Raw genomic sequence first — 25,156 nt, 5'->3', positions numbered from 1 at the left:
TTTTAATCTGGAAAGTTGCAGTTACAAGAAATATTTACTACCAAAGAAATCATTGATCACATTTTAATGTAACTAGTGAAGTCCTTCTCTACTTACTCATCATCATGGATCAGGTCCCTTCTCGTGGAGGTTAGATAGACTGGGCTATTTGAACTTCCTTTAGCCCTGCCTCTAGCTAGGTCTAGGAGGGTTCTCAGTGCTTCCTGCAGCAACTCGTTCTTTATTCTTTTCTATGGATTTAGATATCATGTGGTACCTCTGGGGTGGTTTCACTGGCTGAGGACAGTGTTTCCTAATTCCTAGATTTCAGGTCCAGTACACTGACTTCACATCTTTGCCCCATCACAGAAATCTTTCCCTCATCTCCACCCTAGAAAGAATTTGAGTATTGCCCTCTGTGCCTAGTTGTTAGTCTGAAGCATGTGTTACTGATAAGATACTAACTTCATCACCTATAGCTTTCTGCTGAGCTATTATGTCTCACCAGCATCTACTCAACTTTAGTACAAACCCCAAAATTATGGCAACCTGATGCCTTATCACAGCAACTTCAATACCAAACCTTGGCCTCTTGTTTCAAAGCTCTTATCCTATTTTATGATTTCCTGTTGCTGGTAAAGTGATGCCTCTAGTTCTCAATTCATGTTCATAACAAAGTGATGAAATACTCTTCGCCAACAATGTCTCCACTTTGGAGAAAAATAAGCTATAATTTCCACCAAAGGAAGGCAAGGGTCTTCTGTTAAAATAAACGGTCCTTATTATTGTTGGCACAATCCAATCAAGGAAAAAAGAGTTTTTATCTTCATACTCAAAGATACTCAAAGCAGAGAATGCTGGCAGAGTGACAGAAGAAATTACCTCACTTTTGGAGGAGAAAGGGAAGCAGGTCTGTCCTTTGAAAATTATCTCCATGTTTCACAAGTTTTCCCACTCTTTGTAAAAGTCTCTATATTGCACTGATAAATTTGCACTTCTTTCCTTGTGATTTAGGACATACTATATTTTATCCTGTGTGGACACATTACAATCATGTTTTACAAGCGGGAAATAATTGTCTTAAAAGTTAAGCTCTGTACATTCAGAATGTCTGTGTTAAAAGAAAAAAAAAAGGTTAGGCTTTCAAATATTGCCCCAGAACGGGGCAGGACAGGGGGAAGCATTTTGCAAGACTGAAAAAATCACACAGGTAATGGTGTAAAGATCAAATATGACAACCCAACTTTCACTTTCCTTAAGTTTCCAAAGGCCTAGTTTTTAATATTTATAACGAGGACCAGCAAACTACTGTCCCTACCCAGCTGGTTTTATTGGAAAAGACACACCTAGCTGTTTACTGTCTGTGGCTGCACTGGTACTATTAGTTGAGTAACTGGAACAAAAATCACATGGTCTAAAATATTTACCCTATAGCGCTTTACAGAAAAAGTCTGCCAACACTCAATTTAGAAAATAATCTTCAAAAAAGAAATTTGCAGATGTCTTAATAGATGGCATGAGCCTCTATGTCTCTATCTGGGGATACAGAATTTCCTAGACTCACTTCTCAGTAGCCAGGTTCTTCTCATTCTGTAAAATGACTCACTCTAATATTCAATAAACCAAAATAGCTTTTAAAAGCTAAACAATGTCAGGACATTAAGTCCAGATTTGAGGGGGAAAATAAGTATCTCTTCACCTCACCAACTTCTCATAACGCAACTGTACCTGCTTATTACAGTATCCAGATTAACTGACATTTCATTGTTTTCCCTTCTGCTAGTTTCTGCGTCTCTCCAGCCATTAAAGAAAACCACATTAGGGTCAAGCGCGGTGGCTCACGTCTGTAATCTTAGCACTTTGGGAGGCTGAGGTGGACGGATCACTTGAGGCCAGGAGTTCGAGACCAGCCTGGCCAACATGGCAATACCCTCATCTCTATTAAAAATACAAAAGTTAGCCAGGTGTGGTGGCAGATGCCTGTAATCCCAGCTACTCAGGAGGCTGAGGAATAAGAATCACTTGAACCCGGGAGGTGGAGGTTGCAGTGAGCCACATTCATGCCAGTGTGCTCCAGCCTGAGCAACAGAGTAAAACTATCTCAAAAAAAAAAAAAAAAAAAAAAAAATTCAGATTGCATTAAGACTACAACAAAATTATATTCCCTACTTAGGAAAGGTACATCCTGGCATCTAAGAAAAAATTACATACATAATTATAAACCTCTTACACAAAAGCTGACACAAACATACAATTTCATTTTCTCAAGATATCAATGTCTACCAGACAACTAGTTTTAGGATATCAAGTGCCCAATTTTAAAAAGGTTAAGTAACCGAAGTAAGGCAAAAGAGTTATATATTCTTGCCAGATACGGTGGCTCACGCCTGTAATCCCAGCATTTTGGGATGCTGAGACAGGAGGGATGCTGAGACAGGAGGATCGCTTGAGCCCAGGAGAGTCTGAGACCAGCCTGGGCAACATAGCAAGACCCCATCTCTTTAATAAAATTAAAAAGTGAGAGGAAACAGTTATATACTGTTGTCAAAATTCTCCAGTCCATTATCGTTCACCTTTAGCATTCCAGAAAATGAGGGAAAACCTTGAGAGAAATGGAGTGCAAGTATCAAGTTAAACTCTTGCTTAATTATGTGCTTACCTACCTTATTTCCACAAAAAGCATAAAGTGGTATGACTAACAAAGGCAATTCTATTTTGAAAGATTTGAAAGCATGGAAACCCGTTCTTGCAAGTAGTTCACAGGACTATGACTTACCATTAAAGTTCAATGATTACATTTCAGATATCTGATAAAACTCATTTTAACGGCTGAATAAAATCAAGCTTAGGTCATGACTGAACATAACACCAAATAAAGCAGAGATAAAACAGTTGTAATTTGCTGTGAGAACTCAGATGTTTCACACTATTTACAACCACTTAGAATAGTACCTGCCTATTTAACAATAGTTAATTTTTTTAAAATAGGTACTGCCTGCTACTGGGAAAGGTCCACTTGAATTATCACTAGTAGTGAATTAACAGCTAAATTTATGGAACACCTACTGTGAACCAGGATTTACACCAGGTGGTTTTCATTATTGTTTTCATCCTCACGATAACACTATCCAATACCTATGAGGTTGCCTACCTGGATTAAAGTCACAGCTAAAGCTGTGCATGGCAGCTCATGACTAATCCCAGCACTTTGAGAGGCCAAGGACGGCGGATCATGTGAGGCCAAGTTTGAAACCAACCAGGCCAACATGGCGAAACCCTATCTCTACTAAAAATACAAAACTTACCTGGGCGTGGTGGTGGCTCCTATAATCCCAGCTACTTGAAAGGCTGAAGCATGAGAATCGCTTGAACCTACGAAGCAGAGGTTGCAGTGAGCAGAGATCGCGCCACTGCACTCTAGCCTGGGTGACAGAGCAAACCCGTGTCTTTAAAAAATAAAAATAAAATTTAAAAAGGCACAACTGAAAAGGGGCAAAGTGTAGTTTCAAACCCAGGTGTGACTACTTCCACCATACTGTATGTTAATACATTATAACTGGTTGCTGGGCGCGGTGTCTCATGCCTGTAAGTCCTAGCACTATGGGAGGCCTAGGCGGGCGGATCACTTGAGGTCAGGAGTTCGAGACCAACCTGTCCAACGTGGCGAAACTCCATCTCTAAAAATATGAAATTTAGCCGGGCATGGTGGTGTGCACCTGTAACCCCAGCTACTTGGGAGGCTGAGGCATGAGAATCACTGGAACCCAGGAGGCAGAGGTTGCAGTGAGCCAAGATCACACCACTTATACTCCAGCCTGGGTGACAGAGTAAGGCTCCATCTCCCAAAAAAAAGAAAAAGGGTTTTGGGGGGCAGGATTTTTAAAATATTCTAAAGCCCAGGCCATGCCCCAGTCCAATTAAACCACAATCTGGGGTGTTGGTGGGGGCGGGGGATGGCTGACACATTGGGGAAGCTCCCCAATGATACCAATGGTGTAGGTAAGTTTGGGCCCCACCACTACACATGCTCTTATATATTGCAAGTTAGGACACTGCTGCATTGAACATGCTTCAGCAGTATCCTTCAACCAGACCTAATGATGTAATACACTGTACCTCCAATCATTGTGCCATAGTTCTACAAAACAAATATTCCAGAAGGGTAGGCAGAATGAATTTAAAGTCAACTGTACAAGTGAACAAAAATTCACAATTACAAAACCTCTTAAACTAGATAATTACAAGACATTCTCAAGTCCTGAACTACAAGTTTTTCAGGTCCACGTGTCCCATAATTATATATATATATATAAAAATGTATATATGTATAAATATGTATATATGTGTGCATATGTATACACATATACATATATATTTTTTTGAGAGACAAGACTCTCGCTCTGTCGCCCAGGCTGGAGTGCAGTGATACAATCTTGGCTCACGGCCTCTGCCTCCCAGGTTCAAGCAATTCTCCTGTCTCAGCCTCCTGAGTAGCTGGGATCAGAGGCATACACCACCACACCTAGCTAATTTTTGTATTTTTAGTACAGAGTGGGTCAGATGGGGTTTCACCATGTTGGTCAGGGTGGTCTTGAACTCCTGACCTTAGGTGATCCTCCCGCCTCAGCCTCCCAAAGTGCTGGGATTACAGGCGTGAGCCACCATGCCCGGCCCCCCAGTTAAATATTAAGTTCAAGCATTCAGCCCTGCCTAAAGAAAGGAAATAAAAAACAAACACCAGCATCTGAAGCATCTCTGCAGCATCTGGAGGCTTTCAGCGATTTTTCTATTGCTTGAAATGTCCTGTCATTCCCCTAACAGCCAAATCACTTTTATAACCTCGGGAAACATATCTGAAAGTTAAAATATCCAACTCTTAGTGATAATCATTTAAAAGCTCTAGTAACACATCCCTTATTGTGTAAGCCAAAACAAAAATCTCACTTTATAGAATTATTTCACAAGTGTGTATCCTTTTTTCCTTTCTACCCTAGTTATCTATTCCTTTTTATTTTTTTGAGACGTAGTCTCACTCTGTTGCCCAGGCTGGAGCACAGTGGCACGATCTCAACTTACTGCAACCTCCGACTCCTGGGTTCAAGCGATTCTCCTGCCTCAGTATCCTGAGAGTAGCTGGGATTACATGTGTACGCCACCACACCTGGCTTATGTTTGTACTTTTTTTTTTTTTTTTTTTAAAGTACAGACGGGGTTTCACCACGTTGGCCAGGCTGGTCTCCTGACCTCAGGTGATCCGCTAGCCTTGGCCTCCCAAAGTCCTGGGATTACAGGTAGGAGCTACCGCACCCGGCCTACCCTCATCACCTAGATTCAACTTAGTTTGCATGATTATGGAGCATGTATGTAGAATCTAATATCAGATTAGGGATGATGACGGATGGGGTGTTAGAACAAGTTATTTAACAGATTCCTAAAAGGATTATATAACCACATTTTAACAGTATACATAAACACTAGCAAAAAAGGACAAAGTATTTTGGGGGGAACCAGATCCTTTAACATACTGAATTTTGTCTATTATGAATCTGATTTTATTGTCAATCTGGCTTTTAGATTAACACACTATTTCAATTTTAATAGAAATTATCTGCAGAAATTAATATTCTAATCCTTATACTAAAATCAAGCAAATAGTTTTTGAAATGCTATTTTAAATCACCACCTTAAGAATTTTGCTCATGAATTACATTTTATAACAAAATAAAATAAGGGGGGGTAGAGAATTAGTAGTGACAGGGACTTAAAAGGAACCAAGAAATTCGGGGGAATAGATTATGTTCACTTAGTTGTAGGTCAAGACACTGTAAACTGTATGCTTTACCTGTGTGTTCAAGTCAATTTATACCTCAATAAAGTGTTAAAAAAAATATAAAAAAGCTGCAGAAAAAATGAGTTTGAAATGGCCAAATTTGCTTTTCAGACTTCCATAGCCTAGTTCTGAGTTCAGCAATTCCACCTTAGATCTGTAACTAGTTTCTGTGTTTGTAGGCTGTCTTTACAACAATATGGTCCAAGCTGTTTACCAGCTGCCTGTTATTTAGACAGCAAGCTAAAACTATGTTAAACTTTATAACTGTTCTCTTAAATTATGTGTATGGCTCCAACCCCTCATAACCAAGCTTATTAATGTCATTAACTTAATGCATACAATAACCATACCACTGTACTTTACCATTTTTATAAAGAGTAAATTACTAAACACATTCCATATCACAATGCATTAAAGCACAATAAACATGAGTTAACTGCTGGTAAATGGGAATTAAGGCAGAAAAAATTGTCTGAGTATAAGACAGATGCCAAAAAACCAAAATTACAGAATCTTTTTTGAAAGTAGAAAACACAGTAAGGTAGATCTCAAATGTAAACCACGTTCCTCAGGTTCCTTCTAGCTTGTTTTTGAAAATACAGGTTGCATCTGACAGATTTCATTAATCTATTAAGCAAATAGTACAATCTAAGAGTCTCAAAGACATTAATATGTGATACCGATAGCTTTGTCAAAGCATGCTTTACATTCTCCTGTGGCTAATTCTAACTACATTTAACTTTAGCTGATTAGATTGAATTGTGACAAATCATATAGTAAAACCTCATTTTAAGTATAAGGTCTATTTAATATTTTATTACCATTCTAACTTCCTCAAGTTTTGTGGGAGTGTGCTAGTGTGTTGTTTTTAATTTCCCCATCACCGCCAGTCTCAGTGGGAACAAAAAAAATACAGTTTCCGGTGAAAGCTAGGGAGTCCGGGTAGGGTATTTATGTAGAAATAGCAAAATACTGCAGCCATCTGAGAAAATACCGTTTTAAAAAACAACAAACACTTAGGAATAGATCTGACATAAAACCCCAAATATTTTTGCTCTAAGATTATGCTCTTTACAGTTAGAATATATTTAAACATGAGGTGGAGCTAAAAGGAAATGGGGGTAAACAAAACCAGAAAAATCAAAATACAAATATACACAGAGCCAAAATACTTTCAGTCAGCAGCAAAACAGAAACAATTTCAAAGTTAATGTGCAAATGAAAATAAAGTAGTTAACAGTCATTCATTTAATAAGCTTGTGTATTTGATAATGAAAAGGCTTAGCTTTCCTTTTCTCACCTCGGAAAGTAATCATCATCTTTAGTAAGGTATTACTTTTAAAAGTATGACTTTAACAAGTGAATAAAGCATGTTTAGAGTATGTTTATGTTTAGAAACAATACCTTGAACACTACAGAAAACAACAATATTCTGAAAATCCAGTTTATTTTCCATGTTGTGGACAGATCCAGTCAGTGTGATCAGTTTTTCTGCGTGTGTAATAATTTATCAAAATAAGTTTTCCCACAAGACTCTTTTCCATCAACTCTGAAAACCCTGGTCTGACAACATACCCCAATAAAGCTTTTGAAAATCACCTCTTAAAATTTGGAAGAAAATGTGGCAAGTCTTTTCCTGTAACATTTACTGCACTACAAATGGCTAAAGAGCAATTTATGTTTTAAAAGGTGAATAGTACAACAGCTGAGTTCAGGAAATTGTTTTAGTGCACTTTGCTCCAGTTTTAGCCAACATGCTACATTTTCCTTTTTGGTTTTTTTGTTTGTTTTTTGGGGGGAGGAGAGGGGGACCGCACAAAGTGGACTTAAGGATTTCCATTGTACGAAAAAGATATGACTCTGCAAGCAAAACAGTGTAAGCTGCCTTTTTTCTTAAGACCTGGACATTTTAAGACAGAAGCTTTGCAAAACATTACACAATTTTTTATTATTAAATGAGAAAATCTCATTTGTTACATCGTCACATTGCTAGTCAGAGAAATGTTGCAGTGATGAAGAAAGTCAATGTTGGACCAACCCAAGTCTTCATTCCTACAACATTCATTTACAAAGAAATAATGTTCAACACAGCCCAACAAAACATTCTTGGTTTTCTTCGTATTGAAGTCCCCCAAAAAATCCTCTTCTAAATGGGGTATTTCACTACATAAATTATAGTTCTTCATTTTTACAATTCACCCCAAACTGTATGAGAGATGTATCACACTAAGATTTCTAAAGCTGTTAGGAAATCCTTCACACATCGTCATCATCTGATGTGTCACTGCTACTTGTCTCTGTGTCATCATTCTCAGTTGTGGGTTTGAAAGTGCTGTTCTTCCAAGGTCCAAACTTGAAGTCACAGATCAGGCCGTTTTTCAAAATACCATTTTTTCTCAGACCATTCTTCTGTAACTAAAATGTTAAAGGCAAAATAAATAAATTATCCCTCAAGAGTTACAAACCTACTGTAATAAATATAAGCATGAATATAATAAAATTGTATCTTATCCCCAAAACTCCACAAGTAATATGTCTGAAAAAATCCTGGATCCGGACAAAGTAGATGTGAGTAATAACTGTCACATTGATTAAGGTACTAAACTTTTCCACATTTTTACTGCCTCAAGTGACAACTGTGATAAATACCTTCAGGGACTTCCCAGAATATAATCAGAAACTATTAACCTATATCTGTTATTTTAATTATTCTAACCTAAATTAATACACTCCCCCACAGTCTGCTTTGTTCATAGTTTGTAAAGTAGAATGAGGTATATAAAGTTACAAATCCCTTGCTTAACCAGAGATGAAGATACTAGAAAAAATATAGTTGTCTATTTCTGAAAATGAGAAATCATAACTAAAAGGTTAGTTGGTAATAAATAAGAATTGGGTCAAAAGATCATCAAAGAAGAAAAAAGATAGTTGGCCCAAATTAGAAACAATGTAAAGACAGAAAATAAGCCCAGTGTAGTGGCACAAGCCAGTAGTCCCAGCTGCTCAGGAAGCTGAGACAAGAGTATTGCTTGAGCCCAGAGATTTGGGGACGCAGTGAATTGTAAGTGGCCACTGCACTCCAGTCTGGATGACAGAGTGAGACCCCAACTCTTTAAATAAACAAATAATGGATTTGAAAAAAGCATCTCAACTTTCCGATGCTGTAACAAAAATTCCCTAATACTCTTTCAGAAAGGTAACTAGGGAGACATTAAGCAAGATGTTTTAGAATATGAAATACTCTTGTGCAAGAAAAGGATAAAAGGTGAAGTTACTTATGAATCTACTAACACTCTCTACTTATCACTCTTGCTCCTCCCCCAAAAAAGTCAAAAAAACAAAACAAAAAAGGTCCAGAAAATGACTAATCATAGACATCACTTACACTAATTCCTAACTATTGCACACCCAATAGTTTAAAGAAGCCACTATTGCAGATTTCTACAAAGTCAATTCAACCAGGTGCAGTGGTTCCTGCCTGTAGTCCCAGTTATTCCAGAGGCGAAGGTTGGAGGACCACTTGGAACCCAGGAGTTCTAGAGGCCAGCTGGACAACACAGCAAAAGCCTGTCTCCCTCTCTCTTTTTTTGTTTGTTTTAAAAGCAATTCTGACCTATCGTGATAAATTCCTAAATAAAACTTTTAAAATCTCCCCCATTCCATGCTTGCATATAATTATATTGTTCTAAATAAGGGCAATTTAAAAGTGAAGTTGTGTGATTCAGGTTTTCTCACCTGTTCACTAATAACTTGGAATTCTCTCATTTCATCCTCAGTTAAGGGAGCACATGTTTCATCATTTTCACTGTCTTCCTGCCAGCCCATTTCCTTTAACAATCTGAAAAGGAGAGGAAAGGAAGTTTAATTTAAAGCTTACCCTGTGCAGGACAGTTTCATTTTTATTATGTATAAGAAAACATGATCTAGGATCCATTATACAAAGACCCCAAGATACATCAAAAGGATTTTTGAGCTCAGGCTTTGAATATCTTTCTGAAAATGAATAAACAGGTAAGATTAACAAACTGATATTAAAATTAGAATGAACTCCTTGACTGCTTAATCTTTGGTGTCAAAGGCTCTTCAGGCTGGAAACTTTTAACGGACGTGAAGCAAATCTGCTAAATTCTTATACTAAAAGTAACAGCAATATCACTCCTCTTTTTCTTCAGTACCACCATATTTCTGACTACTCATTAGGTTTTCTACTTGGGCAATCATAAACACTGTAGCAATAGCTACAGAATTTGATTGGGAAATCTCCAAGCTTGTTTCTTATATGGCCACGTATCTTGTATTGATATGAAAGGGTTTTTACAAAATGAAACCCCTAAGTACCTCTGTTACTCCTACAAGGAGTCTTCAAAAAGTTCATAAAAAAATGTATATCATGGAAAAACTATGCAAGAATTTCAAGAAAAAAAACTCTGCACCAAAATAAACTTGTGCTAACTTGTGATAACATGTTTCAACAGAATCTTGTTTAAGGCACCACAAAGGGTAAGATTTGGGAAAAGCCCCTATCAGATCAACATGAATTCTGCTAAAATTGGAGCAAGAACAAATACCAAATTTATAGTGAAACTTGGAAGAATAATGAAATCACTGATGCTTTACGAAAAGTTTATGGGGACAATACCCAATGGAAACCAACAATTTCAAATAGATAACTCATTTTAAGAAGAGATGAGGTGATTCTGAAGATGAAGCCCTCACAGAAGCAGCAGCAGACCATCCCCATCAATTGACAAGGAAAAAATTAATCCTGTTAGTGCCCTAACTGAAGAGGACTGACAATTAACAACAGAAACAGCCAACATCACAGACATCACACTTGGTTCAGCTTACTTAATTCTGTATGAAAAATAAAGCTGAATAAATTTTCCACTCAATGTGTGCCCAGATCATCTGCAGACAAAAACAGAGCTTTCAATGGAAAGTTTAAACAAGTGGGATCAAGATTCTGAAGCATTTCTTCAAAGAACTGCACATGGCTTTACCAGTATGATCCAGAAGACAAATCACAATCAAAGCACTAGCTACCAATAAGTGGAAGTGATCCGCTCAAAGCAAAAGAGGACCAGACAAGAGCAAAGGTCACGGCAACAGTTGTTTGGAAGGGATAAAGAACAGTAACAACTGCTTATTATGAGTGTTTTGAGAAGGCAACCTAAAGCTTTAGCGGAAAAATGCCTGGGAAAGCTTCACCAGAGAGTCCTTAAAACACAACAATACTCCTGCTCATTCCTCTCATCAAACAAGGGCACTTTTGCAAAGTTTCAATGGGAAATCATTAGGCATCCACCTTTCAGTCCTGATTTGGCTCCTTCCGACTTCCTCATTTCCTAACCTTAAATTTTAGAGTGGGCCCATTTTTCTTCAGTTATTGTAAAAAAGACAGCACTGATACGGTTAAACTGCCAGGGCCCTCAGTTCTTCAGGGATGGTCTAAAATGACTGGTATCACTGCTTACAAAAGGGTCTTGAACTTGATGTAGTTATGTTGAAAAGCAGAGTTAACAGTTTTTATCATTTAATTATATTGTTCCACAAACTTTTAAGTCCCCTCTCATTTACACCTACTCATCTTTAACTTGCGCCTGCTACACATTAGCTGCTTATAGACTTTTAGACCTTTTTTCAAAGAGTCTCACAGAATATCTGAGACCTTGAATAAAACATTAATATGATATCCACATTTTGCAGATGAACAATAAAGATCACATAAGTAAAGTAACTTGCTTACTTGATGGCAAAGACAAATAGAATTTTGGTTTTCTGTCTCCCAAATCAGTATGTATTGCACAGCACCTTGCTGCTTTTGAACAAAAACGTCACAGTCAGCATTCATCATTTCTTCTTTCATTCCTTTTAGCCACGACTTCTTCCAATGCACTGTCTTTACTTTTTAATTTGGATGGCCTCCTTTTGAAATAGCATTTCCACTCACTTTTACCATTCAATGTCACCTAATACAGAGGCTATTAAATCTAGACCAGCAAAACAATCTGACTGCTCTTTTGCTGGATCTAAACTTTTACCTGTTTTACTTTTAAAAACTGAATCGTAACTAAGCAATGCAGGTGGAAAAAACTATCAACTATTATGAAAGAGAATATAACAGAAGGCAAGTATTTCTACTTCTCCACCAGAGGCTGTAGCTTTTAACTGTTCTTGAAATAGCTTTCAAAATAATCTAGTCGGGCGTGGTAGCTCATGCCTGTAATTCCAGCACTTTGAGAGACCGAGGTGGGAGGATCACTTGAGCCCAGGAGTAAGGCCAGGCTGGGCAACAAAGTGAGACCCCATTTCTACAAAAAATAATAAGAAAAATAAAAACAATCTGTGTTTCCCTTTCCCCCATAAACATACAAACATGTGCCACATAACTATATTTTGGTCAGATAACTGATGCATAATCCCATGAGACTGTAATACCATTTTCTTACTGTACCTTTGTATATGTTTAGATATGCTTAGATATACAAATACATACCACTGTATTATAATTACAAATACTGTACAATATTCAGTACAGTAATATGCTATATAGGTTTCTAGCCTAAAAATAAGAGTCTATACCATACAGCCTAGGTAGGTAGCAGGTTATACCATCTAGTTTGTGTAAGTACACTCTGAGTTTCACGCCATGACAAAATCACCTAACGACACATTTCTCAGAATATATCCCTGTCATTAAGCAAAGCATGACTGACTGTATTACCGTAACCCTCACCTGTACTTTGCATTTTCATTTAAATTATTCCTTCCCACTCTCCTTCAAACTATTGCCACATCATCCTGATACCAGTTTCACAATTACCATCTCTGATAAATATTTTCGGTGGTTTCTCACTTTCTAAAGAACAAACTCCTTAACTGTGTTTGTGCCATAGTCACAAATTCAAATTCCTCAGTAGAGGAAATCTAGGATTAGAAGTTAGAAGACCTGGGTCACAGTTCCTACTTTATCACAAACCAAGCATAAGACATCTCTAAAGTCCTGCCTTTTCAATATGATCGTTAACTTCAGGGAGTAAATTTCCCATTCCTGTCAAAATATTCCACTGAACACCCTTAAAACAAACTAGGTATATACACCATTCTAACCATGTCTTTACATCCCTTCTTTTTCCAAACTACTACCTAGCACGCTTGCCCTTATTTATGTCTAACCCTTTCAAGATTTAATTTAGGTCCCAATTAAAACTTCCTGACTAGGGCCAGGCGTGATGGTTCATGCCTGTAATCTCACCAATTCAATAGGCCAGCTAGGATTTCAAGACCAGCCTGGGATATAGTGAGACCATGTCTCTAAAAAATAAATTTTTATACAAATAACTATTTTAAAAAGAAAGGAAAGGAAAGGAAAAGGAAAAGGAAAGGAAAAGAAAAAGAAACCTTTGACTGGTACCCAAGTCACAATGATCTCCATCCCCAAACCCTCTGAATTTCTTTGGCATTTACTTCCACTAATTCATTTGGTGCTTGCTTAAATAAGTTGACAACTGTATCCCTTTGATGTTGAGGCTACCCTCAATACTCTGATAAAGTTGCTAAAACTTGACAACTAAGAATGATTTACGTGCCTGAGTATTTAATATTTCTTATTTTAATATTTGAAAAGTATTATTAAAAAACCTATCACTGGCCAGGCGCAGTGGCTCACGCCTGTAATCCCAGCACTTTGGGAGGCCAAGGCAGTGGTTCACCTGAGGTCAGGAGTTCGAGACCAGCCTGGCCAACATGGTGAAACCCCATCTCTACTAAAAATACAAAAAATTAGCCCGGCGTTGTGGCGGGTGCCTGTAATCCCAGCTATTCTGGGAGGCCAAGGCAGGAGAATCACTTGAATCCGGGAGGTGGAAGTTCCAGTGAGCAGAGGACACGCCACTGTACTCCAGCCTGTGTGACAAGAGTGAAACTCCATCTCAAAAAAAAAAAAAAAAAAAAACCACATACAAAACTATCACTGCCCTGTGATTATTAAATTCAACTAATATGAGTATTTATATGTATAAAACTTAAGAAGTCACAAAGTTTACAAAAAATATGAAGCAATGGAAAAGAAGTATCATTCCACTTTGACAGGAAAAAATAACCCTAAAATCTGAAAGAAGCCATTAACTCTCTTAGCTTAGAATGGGGAAAAGGGTATTGATATATGTCTTTGAAAAATTTACAAACACATATTCTACTTAAACAGTCAAGAAAACTGAAGCTAAGAAATTTAAATTAAAAAGTTCCATATCAAATAGCACCTTTACTCTTCTTCCCTTTTCTGTCTTAGGATCTTTTTTGCCTTGTGCAACATTTCTATAAAACTATCCCTCCATTCCAACTAGCTGCTACCAAATCTGATATCTTGAATCCACAATTTTATCATATTCTTTGCAAATAACAAAATGTTCTTATTGTTTGCCCCCTTCACCTTCATGTCCACACTAGAAAATGGTATTCCTATGCAAAACTAATTCTTTTTATAGTTTAAACTATATGGTTTAGGGGAAAAAAATTGGTTAAAACTTTTACAGTAACCTAAATATAAAAGAAAAGTATCCATTGTTTTAAAAAGACAAACACAATGTAATCTATAAAGTCTCAAAAAAAATTAAAACATATATACTAATCATTCAAGTAGTAATCATCAATCATTCACTGATACGATCTCTTCATGCAGTATCGGGTTTTTTCTTTCCCTCCCTCTACAGCTTACTCCAATTTAGGATGTTTTTGTATTTTTTATTTTTTACTTTTTGAGATGGAGTCTTGCTCTGTCATCCAGGCTAGAGTGCAGTGGTGCGATCTCAGCTCACTGCCACCTCACCTCCTGGGTTCCAGAGATTCTTGTGCTTCAGCCTCCTCAGCAGTTGAGAATACAGGCACATGCCACCACGCCTGCCTAATTTTTGTATTTTTAGTAGAGATGGGGTTTCGCCATGTTGGCCAGGCTGGTCTCAAACTCCTGGCCTCAAGTGACCCACCTGCCTCAGCCTCCCAAACTGCTGGGATTACAGGCGTGAGTCCCTGTCCCCAGCCGAATGTTTTCATCTTGATTTGCCTTAGTTTCTAAATCTCATCCTCTCCATTTTCTCCTGTTAGTAGTCACAGAGAACCAAATTCTGTCAAGTTATGAAACGAAAGTCTCTCTTTCGTAAGTTTCCTAAATGGAACAAGAAGCCACCAAAATGCTTCCTGCACTAAATATCTGCTCTGCAGATTAAAAAATAAAATAGTTAAAACATTCAATATGTCTGTTAGGGGTTATAAGAAATACTTTCTAAAGGTATGGGCCAACTTTTTTTTTTTTGCTACTAAAGTACTGAAGGGAAATCGGATGACAAGATATTAGGTGACAACTTTCTCACTATGGCCATTTCTCACTATGGCCTTAATGAATAGATTCTGTGAGTTAAAAAATCTTTTATCTGTATTCTTTTACTGCCTATGCTCTCTCTCTTTAAGAGGTAACTCATCTTTTACAATCATTAGAATATCTGATATGTTTGTGTCATTATTCTCCTTTCTACACACAGGCCTTTTCCTTTTCTACCAATTGTGTGACTAGAAATATTTCAATCATTATTGGTGAGAGTGTAAATTACCAGAATGTTTTGGGATAACATGGCAGTAGCTGATTATTTTAAATATGTATGGCATCTGACCAATCAAATTCACTCCTGGTAATCTGTTACCTACACATTTATACAAATATTTAAGAATATAAATACAAGGATGCTGATAACAGCATTATTTGGAATAAGGGGGGGAAGAGGAAAGGAGAGGAAGAAGGGAGTAGAGGAAAGGGTAGAGAAAGGGAAAGAGAAGGGGAGACAAAAGAGAGAGGGGATGTGAACACACATAAATCTGGATCACAGGAAAATAGTTTCACAATTTATATCCATACTATAGAATAGTGGCTTCAAATGGCAGCAGGGGAAAAACAAGGTGATTCATTAGAATGATGGGAAAAAATCCTGAAATATCTATTTACGTTCATCTTTTTTAAAAAGAATTCATGTTTGCTAAATTTTTTCTATATTTGCCATTTCAGCCATCACTCAAGCCTATCAGTCACAAGTTGTAAACCGTATAGCGTGAAATTCCACAATTTGGGAGGCAATAAAAAGAGTGTGGTGACTTATTCATCCATTCACATTAAATGTACAATAAATTATATTTTGTCTAAACAAGTGAATTTAAAGATATTATCTGGCTAAATTAGTTATAAATTAATCTAGCTAAATTCTCAAATGCAATTATCAGCCCAATAAATTATTTTAGAAGAAAGTTAGGTACGAATACAAAAATTACTGTGTTTTTTTGTGTGTGGTTTTTGTTTTTTTTTTGTTTTTTTTTGTTTTTTTTTTGTTTTTTTTTTGACAGTCTCGCTCTGTCGCCCAGGCTGGAGTGCAGTGGCACGATCTTGGCTCACTGCAACCTCTGCCTCCTGGACTCAAGTGATTCTCATGCCTCAGCCATCCGAATAGCTAGGATTACAGGCAGGCACCACCATGCCCAGCTAATTTTTGTATTTTCAGTAGAGACAGGGTTTCACCATGTTGGCCAAGCTGGTCTTCCATTCCTGACCTCAAGTGACCCACTCACCTTGGCCTTCCAAGGTGCTGGGATTACAGGCATGAGCCACCACGCCCAGCCTACAAAATTAAATGCCTACACATTCACATACAATAGTTACAGCCACATTTAAGAAGCAACACAGGACATGATTTGGAGAAGGGAAACAAAAATAATCACGAAGATAAAATAATAATGTATGATTAAAGACAGAAAGATAAAGATTTATTCTGAAGGAGCAATCTAAGGGAAAAAAAGCGGGGGGCATCGGGCAAGGCTGGGCATGGCGGCTGTAATCCCAGCACTTCGGGAGGCCGAGACAGGAGGATCGCTTGAGCCCAAGAGTTTGAGACCAGCCTGGGCAACACGGCAAAACCCCATCTCTACAAAAAAATACAAAAGTTAGCCAGGCACGGTGGTATGCACCCGTGGCTGAGGCAGGAGCATCACCGGAGTGCTATCAGTGAACTGTCACTGTGCCACTACACTCCAGGCTGGACAATGGAATAAGACCCTGCCTCAAAAAAAGAAAGAAAAGAACAAAAGACAATCCAGCCAGGTGTGGTGGCTCACGCCTCTACTCCCAGCACTCTGGGAGGCCAAGGCAGGAGTATCACTTGAGTCCAGGAGTTTAAGAAAAGCCTGGGAAACACACTGACATAGTGAGAGCTCATCTCTACGTTTTTCTTGTTTTAAGGGGGCGGGTATAACCTTTGGCAGGAGAAATATAAACTAAACTATTAAACATCTGAAAAAATTAGAAATAAAAAAATTAAAGTATTCCTCAAAATAAGTACAGATTTACAAAACAGAAAAATACTGCAATATTTACTTCACTCACTCATTCGACAAATTCAAGCAAAGTAATGTGCCAAGCACCATTCTAGGTGCTAGATACAATAGTGAACAAAATGGACAAAACGTTTGGCCTCATGTAGCTTATGTTCTTAATTGAAATAGAAGTTGAAATTATAAATAAATTCTACAAAAGTTATTCAAGAGGAGAGATAACCCAGTTTTCCACTGTCTTAGAATTAAATGAGGTTCTAGAAGAAACTGGGAAAAAGTAAAGTCAATCAACTGGGCTGTTAATAAATGTAACTTAGCCCTAAGCTTGTCTTAGAAGGTATTTTTAAGTTAAAAAAAAAATTCAGTTTATACAAAGCAATTACAGAATAATATAATCTAAGAGTATAAACTATTAACTTTCTTTGCTTTCGTAGTTTTTAAATCCTTTAGTTATGCCGAACCATGTGGTTATTTAAGGAATACAGTAAGGGTGTGTCATTTCTGCAAAAACACCTGCTTTTAACAACAAAAAACAAAAGTAAATTCTAGATATAAAGACTCTTCAATTCTAAGACTAAACCACTTAAGAGGTTACTATTTTTTAAAATGCTTAAGACTATACTGACGGAAGCAAAAAGTGCTGTTAAAGTTTACAACAGGCTCGGAGCAGTGGCTCACACCTGTTAATCCTAACACTTTGGGAGGCTGAGGCAGGTGGACCACTTGAGGTTAGGAATTCGAGACCAGCCTGGCCAACATGGTGAAACCCCATTTCCACTAAAAGACAAAAATTAGCCAGGTATGGTGGCATGTGCCTGTATTCTCAACTACTGAGAAGGCACACGAATCTCTGGAACCCAGGAGGTGAGGTGGCAGTGAGCCAAGATCGCACCACTGCACTCCAGCCTGGGCGACAAAGCGAGACCTGTCCAAAAAAAAAATTTTACAATAAAAACTAAATTACAGGCTAGGCACTGTGGCTCATGCCTGTACTCCTAGCACTTTGGGAGGGCGAGGCAGGAGAATCACTTCGGCTCAGGTATTTGAGACTAGCGTATGCAACATAGTAAACCTTCATCTCTATAAAAAATACAAAAATTAGCTGGGTATGGTGGTGCACACCTGTGGTCCCAGCTACTTGGTAGGCTGAAGTGGGGGGATCACTTGAGCCTGGGAGACAGAGGTTACAGTGAGCTAGTATCGCACCACTGCACTCTAGCCTGGGTGACAGTGTGAGATACTGTCTCAAAAAATAAATCACATATTGGGACAATCCGCTATCCATGTGGGAAAGGATGAATTTGGACTCCTACCTCACATCATCCAGAAAACCTGCATAAACCACGAGAGGAAAAAAATGAACTAGATGAACCAGACTTCATCAAAATTAAAACTTTCTGCCCTTCAATAGGTACCACTGATGCCGTGCGTGGTGGTGCAAGCCTGTAATCCCAGCTACTCAGTAGGATCACTTGAGACCAGTCTGGGCAACACAGAAAGACCTCATCTCAAAAGGTGCCTGTGGGGTGGTGGTGGGGGCAGGGCAGAGGTGGGTGGGAGGTGGCTGTACTACTGAGAGAATGAAAAAACTCACAGGAGAAATTATCTGCCAATCATATACAACAGACTTATACACAAATATATAAAGAACTGTTACAACTTAGTAAGAAAATGTAATTTTAAAAGAGTAAAGTATTTATACAGTTATTTCTCTCCAAAGAGGATAAATGGCCAATAAGCACATAAAAAGACACTCAACACTATTAGTCATTAGGGAAATCATACTTCACACCCACTAGAATGACTTAATCAAAGAGAGATGGTACCAAGTATTGGTAAATCATACCACAAAAAGAAATCATACTTCAAACACACTAGAATGACTAATCAAAGATAGATGGCACCAAGTGTTGGTAAGAATATGGAGAAACTAGAACCTTCTATATTGCTGATGAGGAAGTAAAATGACAGTCATTTTGGAAAATAGTTTGACAGTTTCTAAAAATGTGACACACAGAGCTATCATATGTCCCAGCAATTCAACTCCTAGGTATCTACCCAACAGAAATAAAAACATATCCACACAATAACTTATATATGAATGTTCACAGCAGCATTATCCAAAACAGTCAAAAAGTAGACTGGACTAGAGCCTACTGTTTAAAAAAAAAAAAAAAAAAAAAAAAGAGGTACAAACAACTAATATTCATCAACTGATGAACAAAAAAGCAGTATAGTCACATAGTGTACTATTCAGCACTAAAAAAGGAATAAAGTACTGACATGTGCTTACAATGCAAATAAACCTTGAAAATATTATACTTAGTGAAAGAAGTTAGACATCAAAAATCACATACTGTATTATTCCACTTATATAAAATACCTACACAAGGCAAATCTATAGAAAGAATAGTAGCTGCCTAGGACAGAGTGCAAATGAAAAGTAAATGCAAATGAACAAAGGGCTACTTTGAATATATTAAAAATCATCTGTATATCATAATGGGTGAAATTTATGGCATTAGTTGTATCTCAAACCTGTTAAATCACACAAAAACTCTATAGTATTGAAATCTTGAATACAGAAAATGCTGAGGAAAAAGTAAAAACAAATACTAGCCTGTGTTCTGCCTCAAGTGAACTTGAAAGAACATCAGTTTGTGGGAAGGTTGAAGACCGAATGATCTGCTGGGAAATCACCGAGGCATTGCCATTCTCTTGAGGAATTTCATTTTCATCGAAGTTTCGGTTTATATCCCTTTCTTGGTGAGTACTATTGCTGTTATGTAAATTAAATGAGTCGTCATCCTGATTTTCAGAGAGTTAAAAAAAAAAAAGATTGAGTTCTAAAGAATACAGTTATTAAAAACTTTTAATAGATCCTAACTAAGCTTCCACTGAAAATACATCAATGTGGCCGGGCGCAGTGGCTCACCCCTGTAATCCCAGCACTTTGGAAGGCCAAGGCAGGCAGATCATCTAAGGTCAGGAGTTCCAGACCCACCTGGCCAAATTGGTGAAACCCTGTCTCTACTAAAAATACAAAAAAATTAGCTGTGCGTGGTGATACACGCCTGTAGTCCCAGCTGCTTGGGAGGCTGTGGCAGGAGGATCGCTTGAACCTAGGAGGCGAAGGTTGCAGTGAGCCGAGATCATGCCATTGTACTCCAGACAAGAGCAAAACTCTTATCTCCAAAAAAACCAACAACCATAAATGTAATACTTATTAAATTAGGAATGAAAAATTAATTTTTCATATTTTTCATTCCTAATTTTGGATGGATATCCAAAGCTTTCTTACCCTAATTATTCCTATCTATACAACAAAGGTAAAACTAAAAGCATGAAGTCAGGCAAAATGGGAGAAGCACAAGAAAGCAGATATAAACAAGAACGCTTTTTAAATGTATTTTTCCACAGGAACTACAGAATGAAGTAAGTCTACTTTAGAAATGAAGTCATGGCTGGGCACAGTAGCTCAAGCCTGTAATCCCAACACTTTGGGAGGCCAAGGCAGGCGGATCACCTGAAGTCAGGAGTTCAAGACCAGTCTGGCCAACATGGTGAAACCCCGTCTCTACAAAAAATGAAAAAATTAGCTAGACGTACAAAAATACAATAATTAGCCAGGTGTGGTGGCACACACCGATAGTCCAGCTACTAGGAAGGCTGAGGAACAAGAATCGCTTGAACCTGGGAAGTGGAGGTTGCAGCAGCCCAAGATGATGCCATGGCACTCCAGCTTGGGTGACAGAAAGAGACTTCATCTCAAACAAAGGGAGGAGGGAGGAGGGATGGGGGGAAGGAGAGAAGAGGAGGGGGAAGAGAAGGAGAGAAGAGGAGGGGGAAGAGAAGGAGAGAAGAGGAGGGGGAAGAGAAGGAGAGAAGAGGAGGGGGAAGAGGAGGAGAGAAGAGGAGGGGGAAGAGGAGGAGAGAAGAGGAGAGAAGAGGAGGGGGAAGAGGAGGGGGGAAGAGGAGGAGAGAAGAGGAGGAGAGAAGAGGAGGAGAGAAGAGGAGGGGGAAGAGGAGGGGGAAGAGGAGGAGGAAGGGGAGGGGAGAACAGAGAAGTTATTATTTATGCACATGGCTTTCCAAGTTACTTTCCAAGGAGATGATTCAAATGTATTCCAAGGTCCTAACACATGCTCAAATATTTCAATGACACACCAATGTCAAATTAATTATTGCTATTCAATTACCTTCTCTGAGCCAGCACGGCTTTCATCTTCATGTTCCTCTTCTACTCTGTCTCTTTTCAATGCTTTCAAAAATTCACTCTTCTTATCAGTGCGCATTCGTGTCAGTTTGGTTAGACGAGGCTGCTGATTAAGTTTGTCAACAGGAGAAGAGGAATTTGAGCGATTACACTAAGAGGAAATTCAGAAATACTGATAAATATGTAGCCAAGGAATCAATGTCAACATAAAATTCATTACTACCACAGCTTCCTATTTTACCTTTATTTACAGAAAACAAAATTGATCACAATGTCTATGTTAAAGTCTAGTTCTCTCTATCCCTGTATTTTCCCCTACTCAATGAGTCAACAAAAGATTTTTCTTGTCCCACAAACAATGAAGGTCTAATAATACTCAGAACTACGATTCTAAATTAGGCGTCTAAATATTATTTTATAAATGCATCCTAGGATTGTTTAAACTTTTCTATAATACACAGAAGAGCAGCTTTTCAAACCGTGTTACACAGAGCTCTACAGTTCAGTAACAGCTCCAGTAAGATCTATTTGATAATTATTTATACACATACATAAGGTTTATCTGAGTGAATTTCACCCGGGAAATGTTTGAGAGACAGCAGGGAGGAGAGGAGAAAGAATCCTTTTGTTTTTGGTTCTTTGGTGTTTTGACAGTGGAACATAAAACAGAATGTTAAAACTCTGTGTCATACGGATTATCAGTCATGGAAACAAACCATAATAATGCTTACTTGTTGGCATTAATGTTTGTATAGCTAATCTTAGCAGAATTAACCAGCTAGGAATGCTAGTCCTTCCCTCAAAGTTCAAAAATTCTGTGTCTGAGATCATAAATAATAGTATATGAGGGGTTCCAATACAGTACACAAAGCAGTTTCAGGTATAATAAGTGTTATGGGTGTCCTCTGACACTAGACTGGTCAGAGAACTCCCTGTTCTGGGAGTTTCAAAACCTCGATCAAATGAGAAAGAAATACCTGAACTACCATCCTGGCTAACACGGTGAAACCCCGTCTCTACTAAAAAATACAAAAAACTAGCTGGGCGAGGTGGCGGGCGCCTGTAGTCCCAGCTACTCGGGAGGCTGAGGCAGGAGAATGGCGTGAACCCGGGAAGCAGAGCTTGCAGTGAGCCGACATCCGGCCACTGCAATCCAGCCCGGGCGACAGAGCGAGACTCCGTCTCAAAAAAAAAAAAAAAAAGAAATACCTGAACTACCAGGTACTCACAGTCAGTACAGTAACAATACATACCTTTCTCTCTTGTTCCTCCTTTCGCCCCACTCAGTATTAACAGTAATAAAATGTCCACCATCCCCAAAAGAAGACATTATACAATACAAATCCTCATTAGTTAAGTTCAATACTACAACGTAATTATCACAAGTATCAAATAACAATGCAATTTTCATAATTATTTTCTTAAAAATTACTCTTGGTCCAGGTGTGGTGGCTCATGCCTGTAATCCCAGGAACTGTGGGAAGCTGAGGAGAGAGGATCACTTGATGCCAGGAGTTTGAGACCAGCCTGGACAACATAACGAGATCCTCATCTCTACAAAAAATAAAAAATTAGCTGGCCCAGTGGCAAGCACCTGTAGCTGTAGTCCTAGACAATCAGGAGACTAAGATGGGAGGATTGCTTGAGCCCAGGAGGTCAAGGCTGCAGTGAGCCACAAATGAGCCACTGTACTCCAGCCTGAGCAACAGAGACCCTGTCCCTCCCACCACCCCCAAAAAAATTATTCTTTGTTTTTTAGGATGTTTGGAATTCCCCGCCCCCCACATCTCCAACCTGCCACCACCACTTTTGAGACAGGGTCTCACTCTGTTGCCCAGGCTTGAGTGCGGTGGCACAATCACAGCTTGCTGCAGCCTTGACACTCCCAGGCCCGGGAGTTCCTCCCACCTTAGCCTCCCAAGATCTGGGATCACAGGCACATACCACCATGCCCAGCTATATATATATATATAAAAATATATAAAAATATATATAAATATATATATATATATATATATTTTTTTTTTTTTTTTTTTTAAAGTAGAGACAGGGTTTCACATATTGCCCAGGCTGGTCTGAAATTCCTGGGCTCAAGTGATCCTCCTGTCCCACTTCCCAAAGTACTGGGATTATAGGCATGAGCTACCACACCCAGCTGGGAATTTTCATTTAAAATATTTTAAATGATTCCTACTTTCCCAAAGTGCAAAACTGGTTAACAAATGAAGTATATGAATCCAGTTTTCTGAAGGAATGAAACTCATTTTAATGTATTCATTTAATGAATGTCTACCTTTTATTCACTGTTAAATTATCAAAATTAAAATGTTACATTCCTCAAGAGTAATTTTTAATGTCATACCTCTTTCACTGAATTTGTTGATGGACTAAAATTCTTGGCAGTTGATTTAAAAGCATTAAAGTTGCCAACACCATATGTGGACTCATGAGGGAAAGAAGTTCCAACTTTATTTTCTTTTGTTTGGCTTTTCCATTGTGTAGGCTAAAGAAAAACACACAAACATTAATGGCTATCAAAAACCGGTTATAGGAGAAAGACAAAAACCATCAATATTATAAAACAAAAAAGACTACACTAGGCTCATAAAAACAACTATTTTTGTATCACACTGCATTATTCCTACACAGTTCTCTGTTCCTTTTTCTACAAATAAAATCAAAACTGAGCATTTAGGTATCTAACTAATCTGCTATTTTTCCAAAGTTACATAAAGTTGGGTTTCTTTCACTTGAGAATAAGAAAACATGTAAGTTTCCAAAACCCAAAACTGAGCACCAGGTAAAACAGCATTATATATTATCATTAAGCAAATATATCACAAACACATCTAGCAAAAAAAAAAAAAAAAAAAAAATTTGTAGGTTTCACTTACTACTGCTAAAACAATAAAACCACACAAACGCACACACCACATCAAAGATAATTAAGAGCACATATGGGTCAATTCTTGCCACCTAGAACTCAGCACCCCATGAAGTACCTTCATACACATTTTAAATTCTTTAACATTTTCCCCCATAGTATATAAATTGGTTATCAACTCAAAATTTACATTTGTGGTAATTTAGAACTTACTTTTGTAGGTGGAGCAGCAGGTTTAGGGACTAAACCTTTATAAACACTTGGACCAGTTCCATTCTTAACTGGCTGCGACGGAAGATTTCCTACTACTGGGAATCCAGATAGCTGTAAGTCTTTTGTATTACCTTTCTTAATGACCAGCATCCTTGGGGCTCTAGATTTAGGATTCGGAGGATATTCTGCATAAATAAAGCATGAACAACAGTCACTCACAATTTCAAATTTTAGTATAGAATAAAACCACCAAAAGAACAGTATATTCCAAACTTTTTTTTTTTAAACTAACAGCCAACTCCTGGGTAAAATAACTAAACTAAGTAAGTATAAACTATATCCCAACTTAAGAAGTAAAGCTAAAACATTACCCCACAGAATATAGAAAGAACTGGGCAATGTCAAGTAACACAGATAAATTTTGCTAGACAGTGGCTCAGAATGTTAAAACCAAGACAAATTATATTCTAACATGTCTTGCATTAACTATAAAAAATTGCAAATTTCAACCTAATGACTCTTAAGATATAGAATATAAAATACACTTCTATTTTCCCTTATCCGTTTGAAAAGAGAATTAAAATTTCAATTTTTTCATTTTACTCCACTTACAAAATTATTACCAATAAGAAATTACATTCCTTTTATTTCTAAATACTTCAGTTAT

General features: G+C 37.9%; 1 protein-coding gene across 20 annotated transcripts in view; it reads right to left on the bottom strand.

Annotated features, from left to right (window-relative positions):
• Positions 1-7,239: 7,239 nt before the first annotated feature.
• The window catches only part of GPBP1 (GC-rich promoter binding protein 1), an 86,973-nt gene continuing 69,056 nt past the window's right edge, over positions 7,240-25,156 (bottom strand). For all 20 annotated transcript variants that reach the window (XM_078004751.1, XM_078004755.1, XM_015140088.3 and 17 more), the window contains 6 exons: positions 24,490-24,674; positions 23,755-23,895; positions 21,376-21,543; positions 19,797-19,984; positions 9,545-9,647; positions 7,240-8,224 (listed from right to left, as the gene is read on the bottom strand). In XM_078004751.1, coding sequence (XP_077860877.1) covers positions 8,066-8,224; positions 9,545-9,647; positions 19,797-19,984; positions 21,376-21,543; positions 23,755-23,895; positions 24,490-24,674 — 944 coding nt within the window. In that variant the 3' untranslated portion in view covers positions 7,240-8,065. The remainder of the gene's footprint in view (positions 8,225-9,544; positions 9,648-19,796; positions 19,985-21,375; positions 21,544-23,754; positions 23,896-24,489; positions 24,675-25,156) is intronic.

This window comes from Macaca mulatta, chromosome 6, assembly GCF_049350105.2.
Source record: "Macaca mulatta isolate MMU2019108-1 chromosome 6, T2T-MMU8v2.0, whole genome shotgun sequence".
NCBI lineage: Eukaryota > Metazoa > Chordata > Mammalia > Primates > Cercopithecidae > Macaca > Macaca mulatta.
Note: the sequence above shows the minus strand (reverse complement) of the source record. Positions and strands in the feature narration are given on the sequence as shown.